The 20,358-nt window shown below is 43.4% G+C and overlaps 1 protein-coding gene across 3 annotated transcripts in view; it reads right to left on the reverse strand.

Moving 5' to 3' along the window:
* DYNC2H1 (dynein cytoplasmic 2 heavy chain 1) overlaps positions 1-20,358 on the reverse strand; it is a 232,846-nt gene that overhangs the window by 34,518 nt on the left and 177,970 nt on the right. For all 3 annotated transcript variants that reach the window (XM_032976206.2, XM_032976198.2, XM_032976213.2), the window contains exons 85-86: positions 8,135-8,298; positions 6,320-6,424 (exon numbers count right to left, since the gene is read on the reverse strand). In XM_032976206.2, the coding sequence (XP_032832097.2) occupies positions 6,320-6,424; positions 8,135-8,298 (269 nt within the window). The remainder of the gene's footprint in view (positions 1-6,319; positions 6,425-8,134; positions 8,299-20,358) is intronic.

A 20,358-nucleotide genomic window follows, 5' to 3' on the forward strand; every position in this document is an offset into this window, starting at 1 on the left:
AGTTTTACTTCAGTTGGCTAACGGGCATAGAGTGGATGCCTGGATGGCGTCCGTCTCAAAATTTTCCATGAAAATATTGGCTACAACTGGAGATAAGGGAGAACCCATTGGGGTGCCTTCAGCTTGTTTGTAGAATGTTCCATTCCAGGTGAAATAGGTATTGGTGAGGCAGTGTCTCGCCAGGGCTGGTACATCAGCATTCAATCCTTGTCGGACCAAATCTTCAATGATTGCAATGGTATTAGGCACAGGAACTTTGGTGAACAAAGAAACTACATCGAAAGTGGGGACAGTGCGCTGTCTTTAATTGATGATAGCAGGTGAGCTGGGTTAAGTACAGAAGAGGTGGTCTTACCAGTGAATGGCTACAAGGTCTCAGACAGATATCGGGCCAGTTTGTAGGTGGGTGAGCCAATGGTGGAGACGATGGGACGAAGGGGTGTACCTTCTTTATGGATTTTTGGTAAGCCATATAATCTGGGTGGTCTAGCAGCAGAAGGTTTTAAGGAAAACCGTTTGGTCTGTTCAATCAATGAAGCTGAATCAGTGATGATGCTGTTCGTTTTTGTAACGAGGCTGTTGGTGGGATCTCTTTTAATTTTTGTGTAGCTATCATCATTAAGTAGGTCCTGAATTTTTTTATTGGACACGGTTTTGTCCATGATGACCATGGCATTGCCATTGTCGGCTGAGAGGATGACGATATCATGATCAGTTAACTAACTGGATATTCTGACTACACAATCCGCAAAGCCATCACTCCAACAGTGAGGAAGGAGCCATCTGATGATCCAATCAAAACCATCACCCTGCCATACATAACAGGGGTAACCAAAAATATTTCCAAAATCATGAACAAACACAAGATCCAGGTCCGATTTAACACAGTACATAAGATTTGTGATCTGATTCCATCTATAAAGGACAAGATTCCTGACATGCAATATCCCAGCGTCTACAAACTAAGCTGTATCTATGGCAGCAGTTACATTGGGGAAGCTAAGCGACATGTCTCGGACCGTGTTCGTGAACATAAAGCAGATTTGAAACACGGTAAGACCAATACTTCTGCCGTGGCTGATCATTATATTAATGCGGCTGGCTCACGCGAAATTGATTTCTCTAAGACAATGATACTTTGCAAGCCTACTGGCTATCAACAAAGATTTGTTCATGAAGCCATCCATATATACAGACACAGACACAATTTCAATTGAGAGGAAGGTTATGGACTTAGCAATCATTGGAAAGATGTCATCAATCACTTTGGGTCATGACTTGTGTTTTCTTGTCAATCAACCTCCACCGTTAGCAGTGTGGCGTGTGGAGCGGGGTGCAGTTATTTCTTGGCAACCCTTTGCTGCATTGCCATTGCTGCTGCATTGACATTGTTGCTGCATTTGAATTGCTGCTACATTGGCATTGTTGCTGCATTGGCATTGCTGCTGCATTGGCATTCTTGCTAAATTGGCATTGCTGCACTGCCCATGGTCCTGGTGCTACTGATACACTTGGGCTATGCTCATCCCCAAACCTTCATAAACAGCTTGCCTTTAGAGGTTAACTCATTTGCCTGATGACGACCACTTCTGTTGTCGTGATATTTTTTATTCACTTTATTATTATTTTTCCTATCTACGTGACTTTACCGAAATAACCAAATAATAAAAAAGCTAAGTATGTTTTAAAGCATTCGGAGGTTAAAATTACGCGGCAAAAAAGTGTTATTATGGAAAAATTGAACAATTACTGGCGTTATGGATCGGGATCTGCACACCAAGAACACGCCGATCAGCTTCGCCCTCATTCAGGAGAAGACCCTAAGCTTGAATGAGCACATGAAAAAGGAGTTTGGAGAGGAAGAAGCTGCGAAAGATAAACCATTCAAGGCCGCCCGTGGATGGTTTTACATATTTCAGGCACGATAGAATTTAAAGATGGTAAAAATACAGGGAGAGTCCAGAAAAACTTAAGAAAATAATTTAAAGGTGGGTATGATCCTAGACAGGTGTTTAATCCGCTCCCAACACCTCCAATCAAGCAGAACTCATCCACTCCTCAAGGTAAGATCATAACAATTATAGGTTAGGTAAAATATTTTTAAAATGATGTTTAAGATTGTGATTTTTTTTACACTAAAATGCTTTGCTGTTCGATTCATTGCTTAACACCTTCACAAATACGTTTTCTATTTAAAAAAAACCATTCAAGGTGTACAGGGCTGCTTTGAAATGCTCATTTTTTTCCAATAAAGTGTTTGATAAGTATAAGGGCTGTTTAAAGATTGTTGAACTCATAATTGTTTATAAATGTGTACGTTATGTGTTGTATGAACACATAAGGTACACAACATTTCCCTAAGTTACGGTCCCTATCCTTACCTTATTCCATTGTTTCTTATGGGATAAATTTTCTCCGCTTTGCGTCGCATCGGCAATATTTAGGCTATTACGGTCCCTATACCACCCCCCATTTCTATGTATTCCTATTGAGGAAAAGTCCCCGTTATACATCGTTTCATTATAAGTCGCAACTTTCTGGTCCCTAATGCTTGACGTATATTGAGGACCTGTATAAAGAGTGGTTGCCTGCGATAGGTCGAAACCGCGAACAATAAACCCGTGATATTCAATGGTCTCCTGTACTGTAAACCAAAAGTGATATCCTAACCTATTACGAGAATCCTCTTATACTTACACCAGTCTCTTGAAGTTTTCTCTGTGCCTATTTGCCAAAGAACACCTTAACCACACACTATACCATCAAGCTGTGAATGTTCCTGCCATGTGAAGGACCGGAAGTGAAAGTATATTTGTAATAATAGGGCAATTATTACGGTGTAAGTTACCACAAAGCATGTAGTGTTCAGTGGCTCACTTTATTTAGGTTTGCTTACGAGCACCCTTGCAGTGTCTCTTTTACACTGTTACACACCATTCTGCACTCTCATCAGCAGTGCAAACGGCAAAGTTGTTCACTCTGTGCCTGTCTTCCATTAACAGCTTGCAATGGTATTCGATATCGTGCAACACTTATTTGCAGAATGTGCCCTGGAAGGTGATCGCAACTAAATTAAGTGTGACAAAAATTATCCCCAAATCAATTATAATTAGGCAGATCTAGTCTCCAGACACACACGTTTAGTCTGTATAGACACAGAAGTACAATGTATTTAACAGTTACTGGTACTGTTCCTGTAGACACAAACAGTTTTTTCTAGACAAGCAACAATGGACGTCTTATGGAGTGAATGGCTCTGCCATAGGAATGTGCATATTTCAGAACTGGCTCAGGATCACCAACGAAGATACCCACCGACTTAAACTCGCTTATACACAAGCACACTTCGACTACAGGTGGAAATTCCATTCTGAATTTGGTGCATTGAAGAGGCTGAGGAATCTTGAGACGAATGCTATAATTTTAATGCAAATATTTAACATTATACACTTGCTTTATGAAAAAAATAATTAAGCAATTAAACTAAATGAGTACACTATCGGGGTGAACAGGTAACATCTGTTGAGGTCTCCTGTTTTTAAGATGCCCCGAAGTAAACAGCACTATTATAAAAATAATGCATTATTATGACTATTATTAGGTTGACAGTCATTAGGTGCAATCAATTCACTCTTCTGATAATTTGTAATGCATTTCTAGGAGCTGTGAAATAATGTTCCTGAGCATATAACTACATTTTCAACTTTTTGAATTTTCAACCTTGGTCTACAAATGTATTTGTAAATACCTACCATGTGTAAAAATAATGTTGAGTGCAAACGTGAACTCACATTTTTCATAAAGTATACGATCCGCATCATAAGTGAACCAGGTCATTCACATACAACCGTCGTGGGTGAACATGTGTGTGCCATAATGCAAAAGAGAAGCTTTGTGTTGGTATTTTGAGGACACCACTACCAATACAGTGCCTTCAAGTTGCATCTACATCATGATGAGCACATTAAATTCAGCCCAGCCCTGAGGTTTACATTTGCAAATACTAAATAAAACATAGCTTAAACAACACAAACAGAACATAAAGACATGCCATCTCTATCTCATGAAAATGTAAGAGAAAATTAAGTGACCTCTATTGGATACGGACCTCTATAATTATTGTCCAGGGCCATTCCTCGATGTGCAGACCTGAGGTTCTGCTGGCTCTCTTGTGATAAAAACCAGAAGGAATATTTAATACAATTGTGAAAAAATGTAACATAAACCGTTCTGTGAACTCAGACCTTGTTTTGCTGAAGTTTTGTCTTCCACTGTGAATTCCTTTTCTCTTAATCACATTTCTAAGTAATTAAAGAGGTGAATATTGGATAATTTATTTATGTATATTTGGATGTCATCACCAACTACATCTACCTTGTGCTATTATCATGCCATTTTTGTGCAACTGTCTTATTCCTGAATTTGCTTTTGTAACCAACTCCTTTTTGAACAAGCTCCCTATATGTTCTTAGCAGATGAACAACAAAGGATCTGACTAATTTCAGGCGGTGATGACATTTCCTTCCAAAAATCTTCATTCATAGGTACGTTGCATCAGGGAATGATCCCTGAAGATGACTTCACAAAACCACGGTATTATTTCAATAAACCTCTCTTACCCAAAACTAAAAGGTGCTCATACAAGTTCTCAAAAAAGTGGTTGCCATCTGTCAATCATATAATCTGGATTTTACTTACCTTTATAAGCTGTTACAGGCACAGTGAAGAGAAATATCAAGTGTATTATACAGTGGCTTTTCTGTGCAGTCATCGGTGACTGGGAAGACACCAATCATGTTTGATTCGAATTGATTGCATAAATATGTTGAAGTCTCATTTAGATGCATCCTGTGCTTCGACAGACACTTCTGTGTGTGCTTATATTATGTATTAATCAGTTTACATTTTAAAAATACACTTATTTATTTTCTGCATGTGTTTTATTTAATCTCTTGAGGTATATTGAGATGTATTACATGTTTCACAAGACACCCACTTATATATATAGATAATTAATTTTAAATTTTAGAACCACTGATAACTTTGTGCAGTGCTGCTCATTATATTAACCCTCAAAGTTATGGTGGTCTGAGTTAAGTGACTGGGATTTTGAGATAAACACTAATGACAGCACTACCGTTTGTTAGTTAAACTTAGATAAAGCAGACTAATACAAAACCAACCATTTGCATACTACACAATTACATTTTGGAGAAATATTTGTTTTAATGAGTCTAATTAAATACATATTTTTATGGCATAAACACACATATACAAATAAAATACATGTCCTGCTTAGCTTTATTGACTGCAAGTGCAGTTAGTGAACCCCTGTTGTGTACACACCTCACCAGGCATTCAATTAATGTTGAACTGACCATGGGGAGGTCAATAACAGGTTCAGTTATGAAATTTCCATGAATGTGCATTCCTGGAAATGGAACCCAAGTTTCCAAGAACAGAGTTTAGCATGAAGGGCACTGTCACACCACCCCAGCACATAAAAAAGACAAAACGGCGTTAGCGTACATGAGTAAAAAGACATATACACACATACAAGTACACACAAACCCATACAAGGCTTAAGATTGGAGCATTCAAGGTTTCTCCGCCCACACTCACAGATTGCAGGCACAGTCTTTAACAAAAAAAGAGAATGTGAATTGGGAACATTCGTGAGCGAATCAGGCCTGCATCAATCAGGACATATGAAGAGGGGAAAGGTGGTGGGCGGATGAGTTTAACAAAGCTATCTCCCAGAGCCCACCAAAAAGGCAAGCTGGATTCTCAACTGAGTAAACAGGCAAGGGCACAAAATGAATGCTGTGACCATGGCACGCAATAGAATGTGGAATTTGATAGAGTTGGAGGATGTGAGGAATAGGGCAATTATAAGGACTGTAGTTTTGGCTATTATTAGGTCCAGGGGAAAATCTATGCCTACATCTTTCATAAAGCTAGTGTGAGGGTTATGGTTAAGTCTGGATGTGTTCGGTTGAGATGTAGAACTATGGTTAATAATTTGGTTAGGTCGAGATATTGGGCTCTGGTTAGAGAGTACTGTAAGGAAAAGGGCTATAGTTAAGGCCGGGGCTAGGGCTAATATTAAGGGTTAGACTTTAGGTTGGAACAATATTAATGGTTAAAGTTATGATTATGGCTACGATTTTGATGAGTTGCATCGAATTCCATGCCAGGGTCAAGGATTAGGGCTGTAGCTAATGTTAGTTAGGCTAAGTCTGGGGTTCAGATTACAGTGGAAACGGTTAGAGTTAGTTGCACGGTGTGGGTTGGAGTGTGAGTCGTGCTGCCCCCTTACCTGGGTGCTCACGCTACGCTGGGCTGAGCGCTCAATGTTATCAGGGAGGCCAAGGTCACGTGGGCGTCCCTCCTCGGGAAGGCCCTCGATGAGGGCACGGTAACCCTGCAAGCGTGGGGGGCATGGACAGGAACAGGAGACACGAAGGAACCATGAGGAGGAACAGGCAACTCATAGGAAACAATCGAAGGCAAAAGGGAAAGAGGGATTCAGGGAGATGCCCCCTAATTCATAAGAAGCTATTTGGAGTGGCTTTTATGTATGTTGAAATTATTTTACACTGGATGCAGCCAACCGTGCGAATAGGATGTGTGGGCGAAGGACAACAAACTAAACACAAAAATCAGTTCTAAAGAAATTAGTTTTCAATATAGATTTAAAAGTGCATAGCTTCAGTGGCTTCCTAATGTCGGAAGGAAGAACATTCCAGATGGCCACAGAGCGCATCTGAAAGCACGCGATACAGTGACCATCTCTGTTCGATTGGCAGCTAAAAGTCGCTGTGGGGGTGACCAGACCTTGCTTGATGGTTTATGCTCCTTGACGAGATCAGCAAGGTATTGTATTATTATCAATGCGACCATATAATCTATTCATTCAACAAATGGAAGTCAATGCAACTTGGCAAGCACTGGATGGACATGGTTGGATTTCATTTGGTACAACACATGCCAGAGAATGTTGTGCAAGCTGCAGCTTGATAATGTTTTTGCCAGACGTCCCATAGAGTAGTGAGTTGCAATAATCGAGCCTTGTCGATACTATGCTAAATGCCATCCCTAGTCTCGCCCACTTACCCTTGGGTTGTACCCACCACAAACGTATATAACCCTTGGTTGCAGTAGCTCTCTTGCTACATGTCCTCCTCAGCAGTCCACCTGCTGTATTATTTCACCTGAAGACGATGGCTTGTGTTGCTTTCGAAATGTCGTGATTTATTCGTTATTTTTTTCTATCTACGTGACTTTACCGAAAGAACCAAAGAGTACACTTAATTTTTTTTACAAAAGAGGTTGTCACGACACTGTCACTGATGCCACCACACCTAATCATCTCTACCATCTCTTCACTTTTTCCGCGAGAACCCGCAGCAGTTTCACAGATCACACCTGACCTCTAAGGCCTGCTCCTTAGTGTCCCACTTATAGAGTTTATATGAATGGAAATAAACAAATAAATTGTTCCCCCACCCCAGCCAAATTAGGTGGTACCCCATGTGGTGCCCTCTTGTTTAAGTGTGGCCTAATCAGTGATGCAGGGGCAAATGAGATATGGGACCGGGATGGATGGGAAGGGGAACATAAGTTGCACGGCAGTCAGACCAATTTATTAAAATTTCAGAGGTGATATAAGTGAAAAACAAAAAAAGGAATTATACACGTAGGCTTTCGCGACCAATATTAATAATAAACGTTTTTTTGGGTTAGCTCGTGTTATTTATAAATGTTGGAGGGTTACGACACATTTATAAATAACGCGATCTAACCCAAAACACGTTTATGATAAAATAATTATAGTTTGTTGTGCTGGCATTGGTGAGTGGGTGAGACCTTCAACTTGCTACAACTAAGAACCCAATTTAATCATGAGAAGATGAAACATCTATTTGAACCCAGGCTGTTAGTGGTCTGACACCTGAGCCACCTCAAGAAAGTATTCTTGACTCAAATCATGCCCCTGAATTATGACAAGTCATTACATTATAAGGTAGGTATATCGTATGTTTAGTGTGCTAAAGGGGGGCATGCAGAAATGGGTAACTCAGAGGGAGAAACAGAGGAATTTGCGGGGGATTTGGGGTGGCATCCCACTCACCGCGAGGTCAGCAGTGGCTGGAGGCGCGGGGCCCTGGGCGCGGGGCCCGAAGAAGCGCGAGAGGAAGGAACGCAGCAGCTGTGCATCCACAGCATTGTCAACGCGGCCACCGTAGACGGCGCCCTCGAGAAGGCCACGCACATGCTCCCAGGGCAATGATGAGCCTTAACCACCACCAGCAGCAACACAGTTTTTAAATATAACACATCATTATAGCACATCATTAGAACATACAATCGCATTACAGAATATAATACAATTTCAGCTTGTATAGCGTCTAAGTGCACTTCACATTAATTGTCCTGTGTTTTTCAGTAATATGAATAATAACACAACCCATTTACATGTAGTACTTTCGTCTTATAGTTTTGAGATATATTATTTCCCCCACTATATGTGATATGTCCCAGTTTATTGTACCTGAGGAGGCAAACCTAGCACCTACATGCTCAATAAGACTGCTGTTTAGCCAGATCAAAGGAGCCAAATACACCGTAGAATGGAGAAGTACTGGTTGATGTGCTTCAGGAGAACAAGAGCTATAGGTACCGGAGGTGTGTGAATTCGTTTTTATGGATGAGGCTTAAAACAACAAGAAAAGCATGTCTTTGTGTTCATGGGCCTGTTCCTGTCTATATGAGTAAATGTACAGGGAGTCAATTAGTATGTTCATGAACGAGTGTGTGTGAATGCCAGTAGTTGGCTGATGTGCCATCTGTTGAGGAAGTACCGAGGGTGATCCAGAGCCGGAGACCATATAAAGCACGGAGCTGAGATGACCTACAGTGAGGGAAAAAAGTATTTGATCCCCTGCTGATTTTGTACGTTTGCCCACTGACAAAGAAATGATCAGTATATAATTTTTTATGGTAGGTTGATTTGAACAGTGAGAAACAGAATAACAACAACAAAATCCAGAAAAACGCATGTCAAAAATGTTATAAATTTATTTGCATTTTAATGAGGGAAATACGTATTTGAACCCCTCTCAATCAGAAAGATTTCTGGCTCCCAGGTGTCTTTTATACAGGTAACGAGCTGAGATTAGGAGCACACTCTTAAAGGGAGTGCTCCTAATCTCAGCTTGTTACCTGTATAAAAGACACCTGTCCATAGAAGCAATCAATCAGATTCCAAAATCTCCACCATGGCCAAGACCAAAGAGCTCTCCAAGGATGTCAGGGACAAGATTGTAGACCTACACAAGGCTGGAATGGGCTACAAGACCATTGCCAAGCAGCTTGGTGAGAAGGTGACAACAGTTGGTGCGATTATTCGCAAATGGAAGAAACACAAAAGAACTGTCAATCTCCCTCGGGCTGGGGCTCCATTCAAGATCTCACCTCGTCAAGTTGCAATGATTATGAGAACGGTGAGGAATCAGCCCAGAACTACACGGGAGGATCTTGTCAATGATCTCAAGGCAGCTGGGACCATAGTCACCGAGTAAACAATTGGTAACACACTACGCCGTGAAGGACTGAAATCCTACAGCGCCCCCAAGGTCCCCCTGCTCAAGAAAGCACATATACATGCCCGTCTGAAGTTTGCCAATGAACATCTGAATGATTCAGAGGACAACTGGGTGAAAGTGTTGTGGTCAGATGAGACCCAAATGGAGCTCTTTGGCATCCACTCAACTCGCCGTGTTTGGAGGAGTAGGAATGCTGCCTATGACCCCAAGAACACCATTCCCACCGTCAAACATGGAGGTGGAAACATTATGCTTTGGGGGTGTTTTTCTGCTAAGGGGACAGGACAACTTCACCGCATCAAAGGGACGATGGACGGGGCCATGTACCATCAAATCTTGGGTGAGAACCTCCTTCCCTCAGCCAGGGCATTGAAAATGGGTCGTGGATGGGTATTCCAGCATGACAATGACCCAAAACACACGGCAAAGGCAACAAAGGAGTGGCTCAAGAAGAAGCACATTAAGGTCCTGGAGTGGCCTAGCCAGTCTCCAGACCTTAATCCCATAGAAAATCTGTGAAGGGAGCTGAAGGTTCGAGTTGCCAAATGTCAGCCTCGAAACCTTAATGACTTGGAGAAGATCTGCAAAGAGGAGTGGGACAAAATCCCTCCTGAGATGTGTGCAAACCTGGTGGCCAACTACAAGAAACGTCTGACCTCTGTAATATTTTTGACATGCGTTTTTCTGGATTTTTTTGTTGTTATTCTGTCTCTCATTGTTCAAATAAACCTACCATTAAAATTATAGACTGATCATTTCTTTGTCAGTGGGCAAACGTACAAAATCAGCAGGGGATCAAAAACTTTTTTCCCTCACTGTACCAAGCTTACTCCTGAGGGTGTGTTGTATTTATGTGCAGACTTCTCCATGTGACATGATAACAGCCGCCTGGTCCACAGGACGGGTTCTGTAGGATTGGAAGGATGCCCTAGTGGTCCCCATTTTTAAAAAGGGGAACCATACTGATTGCAAAAACTACTAGGGTATCTCCCTCAGTGTGCTGGGAAAGGTCCTGGCAAGGATTATTAAACATTGCTTTGCCTGACATGGTTTGGAGAGGCTTGTGGAGCCCCAACGTAGTTTCAGATTGGGTTGTCCTGTAAGGACACCAATTGCTCTGTTTTTCTACAGCAGAGGTGTAGGTAATTTCAACAGGACTTACATTTCTGCTTTATTGACCTGCTCAAGGCCTATGATACTATCAACAGGCCAGGGCTCTGGGCTATTCTTTTTTTTTATTTCGGAGTCCCCTTCATGATTTTAGAGCCCCTCTGCGCCGGATTGAAACTTTCAGGCTGGCCTACCGACAATCCATTCTGGGTTTAACCTGACTGGATTATGTGAGCTCAGATCCTTGAAACATCCGGATATAGTCCCATCAGTGATTTCCTGTAGCAGGCAAGACTGCATTGGCTGGGTCATGTAGCCCACGTGCCAGCCACCACATGCCCAAGCAGCATTTGTTTGTCCATATAGAGGGGGTTAAATGGGAACGGCATGGACTAGATGTGGTACAGAAGGATGTGGAGTTGATTGTATGTATGTATGTTTAACTTATTTCGCACCGTACTTAGCCAACCATGCTAATTGGAGGTGCTGGGGAAGGACAACAAACTAAACATAACAAGCAGTTCAAAAAAAATAAGTTTTCAATCTAGATTCAACAGTACATAGCTCCAGTGGCTTCCTAATATCGAAATCATGTTTTAGACGTCTGCAGAAGCGTATCTGAAAGCGCGCGATGCAGTGACCGTCTTTGTTCGATGGTTAACAAAAAGCCGCTGCGAGGATGACCGGAGTTTGCATGATGGTTTATGCTCCTTGACAACATCAACAAGGTATTGTGGTTCATTTGTGGCAAGCACTTTGTGTGTAATCAGTGTGACTTATAATATCTTAATTCGGCAAGTCAGCTGTAACGCAGCAAGTTGGCACAGTGGGGAGCACAGGTAGTGCATCTGAAAGTAATTTCAGTCAACCCATGGCACCTGGGTCTGTCCCGTGACCTCTTGCCACCAAGCCTTTGACACTCCACGTGACCTCAAGGTGCACCTAGCCTGGCACAAGCGCCATGGTGACATCACTGCCGTTTAGTGGTTAACAGCAGTTGTTCCTATTGTTGTGTGTGCTTGTGCTAGAATATGTGTATATGTATGAATTGGGTGCATGTTTGTTCATGTGTATGCACAGTATATGAATCAGTGTGTTCGCATGTGCATATTAATTAAAAGTCTGCATTCGTATGGCATGTTCATGAATCTGTATGTGTATAACAGCAGGTGTTCATATATATGTGCATGATTCTGTGTATTTTTGTGTGAATGTGTCAGAATAAGTGTGTTCATGCATATAAATCAGAGCGCATTTGTTTGCACATGTGAATCAGTGTATATGTTCATGTATAAGACTCCGTGTATATATTAATTATGGTGTGCATTCATGTATATATGCGCACGAATCTATCTGTGTGTGTGCGCGCGTATTTGTAAGAATCTGTGCGCGTGTACGTGTGAATCGGGGTGTTTGGCTGAGTGGGTGGAATCACGTGACCTTTTCCTGTCAGGAGCAGCCTTCAACAACAAAGCTTGCAGGGGACTGGAAGCAGCGTGCGGGACCTCATCTAAACGGTGTTTTATTTTAATTTTCGGGGAACAAAGCAAAGAGGAGGGGACTGACACCCAGCTCAGCGCATGCCTACCAGCTACTCCCATACACATATTTAGCACGTACATGCATATATAGACATACACTAGCACGATCAAATTGAGAATAGGTTTTCCCCTTTTTTCTGGAAACAAAACAGGTGTTAAGATGTTAAAACACCAAACTGAAACCTTTTGGCGTCCTCTGGTCTAACACCGTTTTGACGCTAGGCTCAAAAGGAAAGCTGTCTCTGGTGTGGACCAATCAGTTTCAAAGACAATGCATATATTATCAAAGTACGTTTTTTGTTTGCATTCTGACCACAAGTATTGTGGTTAATGCAGACATGATTCCTTGTAAAAGGTTTCAGTTTGGTGTTTTAAGATCTTAACACCTGTTTTGTTGCCAGAAAAAAATTGGAAAACCTATTATCATATTTTGGTACTGGCAAAGGAGGTCCCATGATGACACGATAAAATTGTCTACCATTCTCCACCAAGTGGTGGCGATTTCACCCAGGGTGCTTGTGCCACATAAGGTGCAATACGGGAAATGTGAATGAAATGAGGTAAGAGATCAGATCAAAGTGCATCTCAGATATATACTGCACAGAGACATTAAAACATCCCATGTTGCATTTTAGACTGTTGGGCCAAGTGCTGTTTATGAGTATACATGTATAATGGCATTAAGATATTCAGGCATACATTAAATATTAAATTCTTCATTTACAATATCTCCCATTAGCCTAAAAGACTGTACGAGTTAGGAAGTGCCTATTAAGGTTGAAAGAAGATATGAAGTGAAGTTGTGACTCTGAAACGACACCCGGCATTCATTGACTCAAGTGCTGGTGTCTACACACCACTCTAGATGCAAATTGAAGACTGAGCTGACTTGAGTAGGCCCAGAACAAGCTCAAATAGCATTTGACACTGATGTTTATCTAAAGCTCAAAGATATACATAAGTTACCAGATTCGCAACACAATGCAATAATCATTTGTATGTAGGTACGTATGTTGAACTTTTTCACCCCTTCCCAACGTATACAACACCTTAAATACATGCCAACAACAAAAATCCCACACACCCATGCACATGAACGTGGTGAACATACCTTCATGCACATATCAACAAAAATACAGCATTGACGCCGTCCTTCCAACACACAACAATCGTCATTTGTCACCAAGTGGCGATGATGTTACTACGGTGCCTGTGCCAAGCCAGTTGCACTTTAACAACACACACACCAACATATTTACATACATGCACTCCCATAACGTTCCTACACACGTATATATAAACTAACGCCCACACAAATGTGTGTGTGTGAAGCAAAAAACAAAGATCCCTCATGTAGCCTTATAGACTGTTGGGGCAAGTACTGCTAGAGTGCACCTATGAAGGCTAGCATGATGCACAAGGGGGTAGTGTGGTCACCACAATGCTAGGCCACCTTTGCATTCCTACACAACACTCGGTACTCAGGACTGGTACAAATATGATTTGGCACTGTTGTTAGGCGTAGATGAAAATCAATCCCAGGTAGCAGGGTTTCACAACGCACTAAGCTAACCCCTATACCACCACTCCCCATGATATATGTATGTGAATAACAACACCGGCCATTCGCCACTAAGTGGCGGTGACATCACCACAGTGGCTGTGCCAGGCCAGGTGCACTTTGAGGCCACGTAAAGTGTCGAAGGACTGCTGACAGGTCACGGGACAGACCTAGGTGCCATGTATTGACTGATTGAGATGACCTGCAGATGCACCAGCTGTGCCCTCTACTCGGCCAACTTGCGTCCTTCACGAGCCATCTGCATCGAGCCCGATCTTGACATTGCTGGTACCAGTCTTCGGCAAGTCCACTCAGCTCCACATCATTCCGTACCACATCAGTCCGTCTCTTCTGCAGCCCGTGTCGTGCCCGTTTAGTCCTCTCTATCTGGCCAAACAGAAGCTGCTTGGGCATGCAGTTGCTGGGCATGCAGGCTACATGACTCAGCCAACGCAGCCTTGCTTACCGGAGGAGCTAACTGATGGGAATGTGTCCAGATCTTTCAAGGATTTGTGAGCTCCTCACACAATCCAGCCTGGTTAAACCATTAGAGGGGTCCATGTTTTACAAGCATAAAAGGAGAGCATGACTGTGGTCGAGATGATCCGAAGCTTTGTGTGGAGCGACAGATCAGGTAGCTTCCACACAGCATGACACAGCTGATGAAAAGATAATGCCGCTCGACTGATTCGGAGTGAAATCTCTGCTGTTAAACCGGAGCATCATAAGCACACTACCCAGGTATGGAAAACTCTCCAATCTCTCCACAACTGCTCCATCATCAATGGGGAGTTAAGGAGGTGGAGTGTTTATGGAACAAAATACCCAGGCAGGTGCTTATTTTTGGTGGGGCTGATGGTAAGGCCTCACCCCAGTGGCATGCTCCAGGTTCAGCCGCAGTGCCTCCAATTCCTTCTCTGAGTGAGCAGCAATCACCAAATCCTCAGCATACATATGTAGAGGTGTTAACTACGCGCTGTTGCGTAACCTGCATTGCCACCAGGGCAGTGCAGCATTACCCCTGGGTACAACGGTTGGGGTCAGTCGAGGTGAAACGGATCGTAGCCAGGGTTTGGTACGAACCAATCGGACGGTTCCACGTGGGAATGTATGATTGGTTCTACCTGGCCACGAAGGAGTATAAGAAGGGTGACCCAACGGACCTCGGGGAGTTCTCTCCCTACACGAAGACAGAAGACTGGGCTGGAGCCTAGCTAGGACCCTGGACCAGCCTTCCAGCCCTTCTAAGGGCTAAGGTTCGGCATACCCAGTGGTCAGGACCCACTGGGCCAGCGGTGGGTCAGATAGCCTCCCCTAGGTCCTAGCCGGAGGACTAGGATAGCGGTAGACGTGTGAGTCCCGCCAAGTCCGGAGGCTGTACCTCCTTAGGTATTAAGGAGTTTAGCGGTAGACGTGTGAGTCCCGCCAAGTCCGGAGGCTGTACCTCTCTAGGGTATCGGGTGAGGGGACCGAATATCCCTCTGTGTGTGTTAAGCATTGTATAAGGAAATAATACAATAAACAGAGTGTGCCTCCTAAGAAGTCTGCTCGTCCTTACAACACTACACATAAAATGGTTGAGTAATAGGAAGCAATCCATCGGCCACTCCCGGGCATCAATCAGTTTCCCATTATATCTGTACCAGATGGAAATTGCTCCAGTACAGCCATGGAAAGCTTCTCTAACTACGTCGTCAAAGATGATGTTAAATAATGTGGGAGCCAGAGGACATGCCTGTCGCACCCCAATGTGAACAGGAATTGGCTCAGATTCCTGGCCACGTAGCTTTACCCGGGCCTGTCCACCATCATGAAGGCCCATAATGATGGTGAGCAGAGAGTCAGGGACCCCGAAAGCACAAAGAAAATCCCAGAGCCCTGGGTTGTTGATGGTATCATAGGCCTTCACCAGGTCAATAAAGCAGAGATGTAGGTCTTGTAAGAATTCCCTATACCTCTGCTGTCACAGATGGACAGACAATATGGCATCCGTGCAAGACCGCCCAGTTTGAAATAATATTCGGGCTCGGCAAGCTTCTTTTCAGCGTGTTTGGCAAGGTAATGTTGAATAATCCTTGCCAGGACCTTTCCTGCCACACTGAGGAGAGAGTTGGCCTTGTAGTTGTTGCAATCTGTTGCCCTTTCTTAAAAAGGGGGACCACCAGGGCATCCTTCCAATGCTGTGGAACCCATCCTGTGGTCTAGACAGTTGTGATTATGTCATATAGGGCAGTCTGCACACCCCTCCCTCAGCATTTTGCTTGCAAGATCATCTTGCAAGATGTTCTTGCTTGGACCTGGTGTGCATCCATGATGTTCTGTGAATGCACCAATACAAGAACAGCGTGTTGGTAATTATAAGCCTATGGGCTGCACAGAAGTCTAGCAGCCTCCTACCATTATTATTGAGCTTATCTCGCTCATGCCTTCCAATCATTCAGATCCAGGTGTCTGTGTCATGATCCACTCAGGCATTAATATCACCCAACAGGATAACTCTATCCCGAGGGGCCACTTTAGCTAGCACCTGGGACAGGAGGTTATCGAAGACATCTGACTCATCGGCCTTGTCTTCAACCTTCCACTAATTCATTTTTGGTGGGGGGTGTAAGTAACCACTACAATTCCTCAACTTTTGTTAATGGGGAGGCGAGCTCACAGCAGCCTCTGACTTACAGCTTCCCACACCTCACCACCATGCTCTGACACCGCCTTCATTCTTTTGTTCAAAATATGTTCCACTCCCTGTTGTTTGGCAGTTTCTTGCCCCAAGTGGAGAACTGTCCATCCCTCATGATGACTGGGGACAGAACCGATCCACCGAACCTCCTAGATTCCACAGAGGTCGATCTCCCGACAAAGAAGTGGTAGCCTCTCCTCCGCAACCGGAGTCAGAACATTTCATGTGGCCAATCGCAGTAGTCTCCTGTTCCTGGAGGAACCACGAGAGGGGGGGGGGGGGGTTCAGTCTGGCTCTGCCATATGGAGTTTGGCCTGAAGGCGTCATAAACACCTGTCCCCTGGGGTATCCAGAAGCAGCTTATTTAAGTGTTTCCACCATGGTGCCTAGTAGAAGAAGTGCCAGGTGGAGGGGTTACCAGCCCCTCAGACACACTAACCTAGCTACATGCACTCCCCCACTCACGTTACCACAGCCCACACACATATAGCCTGCACCACTTACACACACCTGTGTGTGAATACACTCACAGAAACACGCACACACGGGTTCAAATAAACAGATAGCAATGACTAAACAAATTCAAATAAATGCCTGCCGAGCCACGCATTTAAGTAACCAAATATCATGACAGCCCACCACACTGACACCCTCACAAGCAGCCATGCAGCCACGCAGGCACGTGCTGGGCGGTGTGGCACGTTGACGATTAATCACGTTGACGTGTAAATTACGCCCTGCATCCCGCGCTCGTGGCACATGAAGCATCCCCCTGCCCCGTGGCTCGAGCACCAAGGGGGGAGACTGCCTCCCCAGATGACTGTTATTAAAGCTGCGACACCCTCCTGGGATGATGATGATGTGAAGGCATGACCATCTTCTAGACGTATCACACAGTTACACCTACAGATCCTCTTTCTACACCTCAACCACCACTGCCGACGACTCAACCACTACCGCTACCTCTATCTCCGAGACCTACCACACTTACAAATTACATCTACATCAGCTCCTGCTTACTATTAAACTTGCATCTCAATGTCTCCACCTTGGAGTCCTATGAGTAAATCTACATAAACAGCTGCTTCATCCACAATTACACCTCAACTTTCACTTCACTACCTCCAACCTTTTACATCTATCACTGAAACATCGACAGCATCTCCTCCTCAACCTTTATCTCCACTACCTCCACCTTATATAGGTACCACTCCTAAATATACCGTTATGAGCCTGGCAAAAGAGATACTCATTCGCAGTACTTGAACTGAGGATGTCAGTGGTGTTGGCTCAGTGCTTTCACAAGGCCACTATAAGTTTTTCAAGAGAGATACCCAAGCCGCAGGGCTTGAACAAATGTTGTCTGTGGTTTCCAGCTTAGTGCTCTGACATGGCCATTATGAGCACTGCTTTCCAACACCTGGCCACGTGCAGTGAGTGTCTCAAATTGGGCTTCACCATTGGCCCCAAATTAATGTGTGTGGGTGGAGTGTACATGAGTGGTGGACTCCGTTATATGGGGGTAATCAAGCGCGCGTTGTTACAGCGCTCACACGCTGTCATGCACTGCTGTCATTATGCTGTCGTGTCAATTACGCCTTAAATTATTACGCGCCCAGCTCCAGCCGACACAACACAATTATCCTGCTGATTTGAGTATCAGGACCTCGTTTGTTTTTAAGTTTCAGATGTGGTGGGTATTTTCCCCATGTGACTATTCATCTGAGTATACGTTGTGTTATGTGTGTATTTATATTAATAAACAGTGGTGCCTTTCCCTGCTTTTCAGCTTCAGCATCACACTCCAAGGACAGCGATTAACTTGGTTTACTCATGATAATATCGTATACTTTGAAGTCTCCGCAAGATAATTATAACAGTTTCTAACTTTACACTGACCCTGCTCTACGAGGGAAATAAACCAACCTTTGGGACAACATTTTGGGTACATACATTAACACTTTCATATTTATAATTTACTTCAGTAACCCATTATCTGAATGTACTAAATGCGTATACATGTGTGTGTAAATACGTGTGCTGGAGGAACGCAATCCGACAGCATCTGCACAGGCAAGGTTACGTTGGCTGGTTCATGTAGCCCATATGACCAGTCGCCACATGCCCAAGCACTTTTTATTTGGTAAAAAAAGGAGTTTAAATGGATACGCATGGAGTAAAGAATAGGTGGGCTTATGTGCTAAGGAAGCATTGGAGCTGATTGGACTTGCCAGTGACTAATACCAGCAGTGTCAAGGTGAGCCTCTGTGAAAGTTAAAGTTCGTGAAGGACAGTAATGGGTGTTGGATGTAGTCTCTCTCCAACAACAATGAAGGGCAGAGAAGCGACGCACACAACATCGAGTAGCAAGTTTACATTATTTAAAAGCATGCCTACAAAGGGCAGTGTACTTCAATAGGGAATACCGTTGGTAGGGCTATTTTAATAAATACAATAGACAGGAAGGACAAGTTCAAAGGGCTCGCATAATGCACATGCATAATGTACGTTGCCTAACACAGATACAACAGGGGACACATAGAGAGAAGCATACCAAACAAACAGGGTTTAGCAAAATTTGGAAACCATATAAAGCAACACAGACGGTCGGTCAAAACACAATTAACGCATAGTCTGGTTGATTACGCTTGGATTTGTGTCTCTGTGCTGTCTCTGCCTGTGTGTGGGCCTTGGTGTTTCCGAGTGTGTGCTGCCCTTTGCTCCATGCATACCTCATGATAATTTGTCCCATTGTCTCTCAGCCTTACCTTCTCTGCCCATTTAAGGCGACTTCACTGTGTGCGTGTCTGTGCTGGTTCGCTCTACTTGGATGTCTATGTGTGTGTGCGCGGTCTGAATTTTAAATTTCATACTTAACTTGCAATTTAGCAATCTTTGAAATAGCGTAATCAACCAGACTATGCGTTAATTGTGTTTTGACCGACCGTCTGTGTTGCTTTATATGGTTTCCAAATTTTGCTAAACCCTGTTTGTTTGGTATGCTTCTCTCTCTGTGTCCCCTGTTGTATCTGTGTTAGTTCCCCCCTACTTGGGTGTCTGTATATACATCTGGGGTTATGTGTTTCCTCTCTCTCGTAAATTTAGCTCTTCTGTACCTGATGATGGCTGCTTGTGTTGCAACCGAAACGTCGTACGCTATTATGTTATTTATTATTTCTTATTTATACGCGACTTTACCGAAAAAAACAAAGAGTAATTCCTGCAGTCACGAAAGCTTCGAATCAAGTCTATATGTAATTGTTGCAGCTTTTACAGCCACTAAATTGGTATGACATTGACCACAAGGTAAAAAAAAATACAATTCTTGTAATGAATCACGAAGTGAGGGAATCGTTACATGCCGAACAGCCAGCTATTACATTTTATGTGTGTAAGGCCTGTAAGTCTGGTCTGCTGTATGAATGTTTTTTTCTGTGTGTACAGCCTATGTTTGTAGTGTGGCTGTGTGCCCTGCATCTTCCTGCATTTGTCGCTTCTGCACAGTGCCGTTTTAGCTCGTGTTCTCAAGGCTTTTTCATTCAGCACCCATACTTTAATATCAGATTGTCGATAATAACAAGCATGTGATGGGATGGGTATGCGTTATATGCACTTATCCACCCTCATAGGCATGTCTCTGTGCTAGAGACAGTGCAAGTGTGTGTGAGAGAGGGAAAATATGTAGTGAAGGAGAAAATGAAAGCTGGAGAGTCTTATTATATTAAAAATAGGACAGCTCGTGATGAATTGGCATGTTCTGTTTACGTGACAACCCTTACTAGTTGGCTGTGTTGGGTGGTGGCGGGTTTTAACGACACATTTATATATTTACACGATCTAACCCAAAAGCCTCTATGA

This window comes from Petromyzon marinus, chromosome 3 (genome assembly GCF_048934315.1).
Source record: "Petromyzon marinus isolate PM22_M1 ecotype Great Lakes invasive population chromosome 3, UKy_Petmar_22M1.pri1.0, whole genome shotgun sequence".
NCBI classification, from domain to species: Eukaryota; Metazoa; Chordata; class Hyperoartia; order Petromyzontiformes; family Petromyzontidae; genus Petromyzon; species Petromyzon marinus.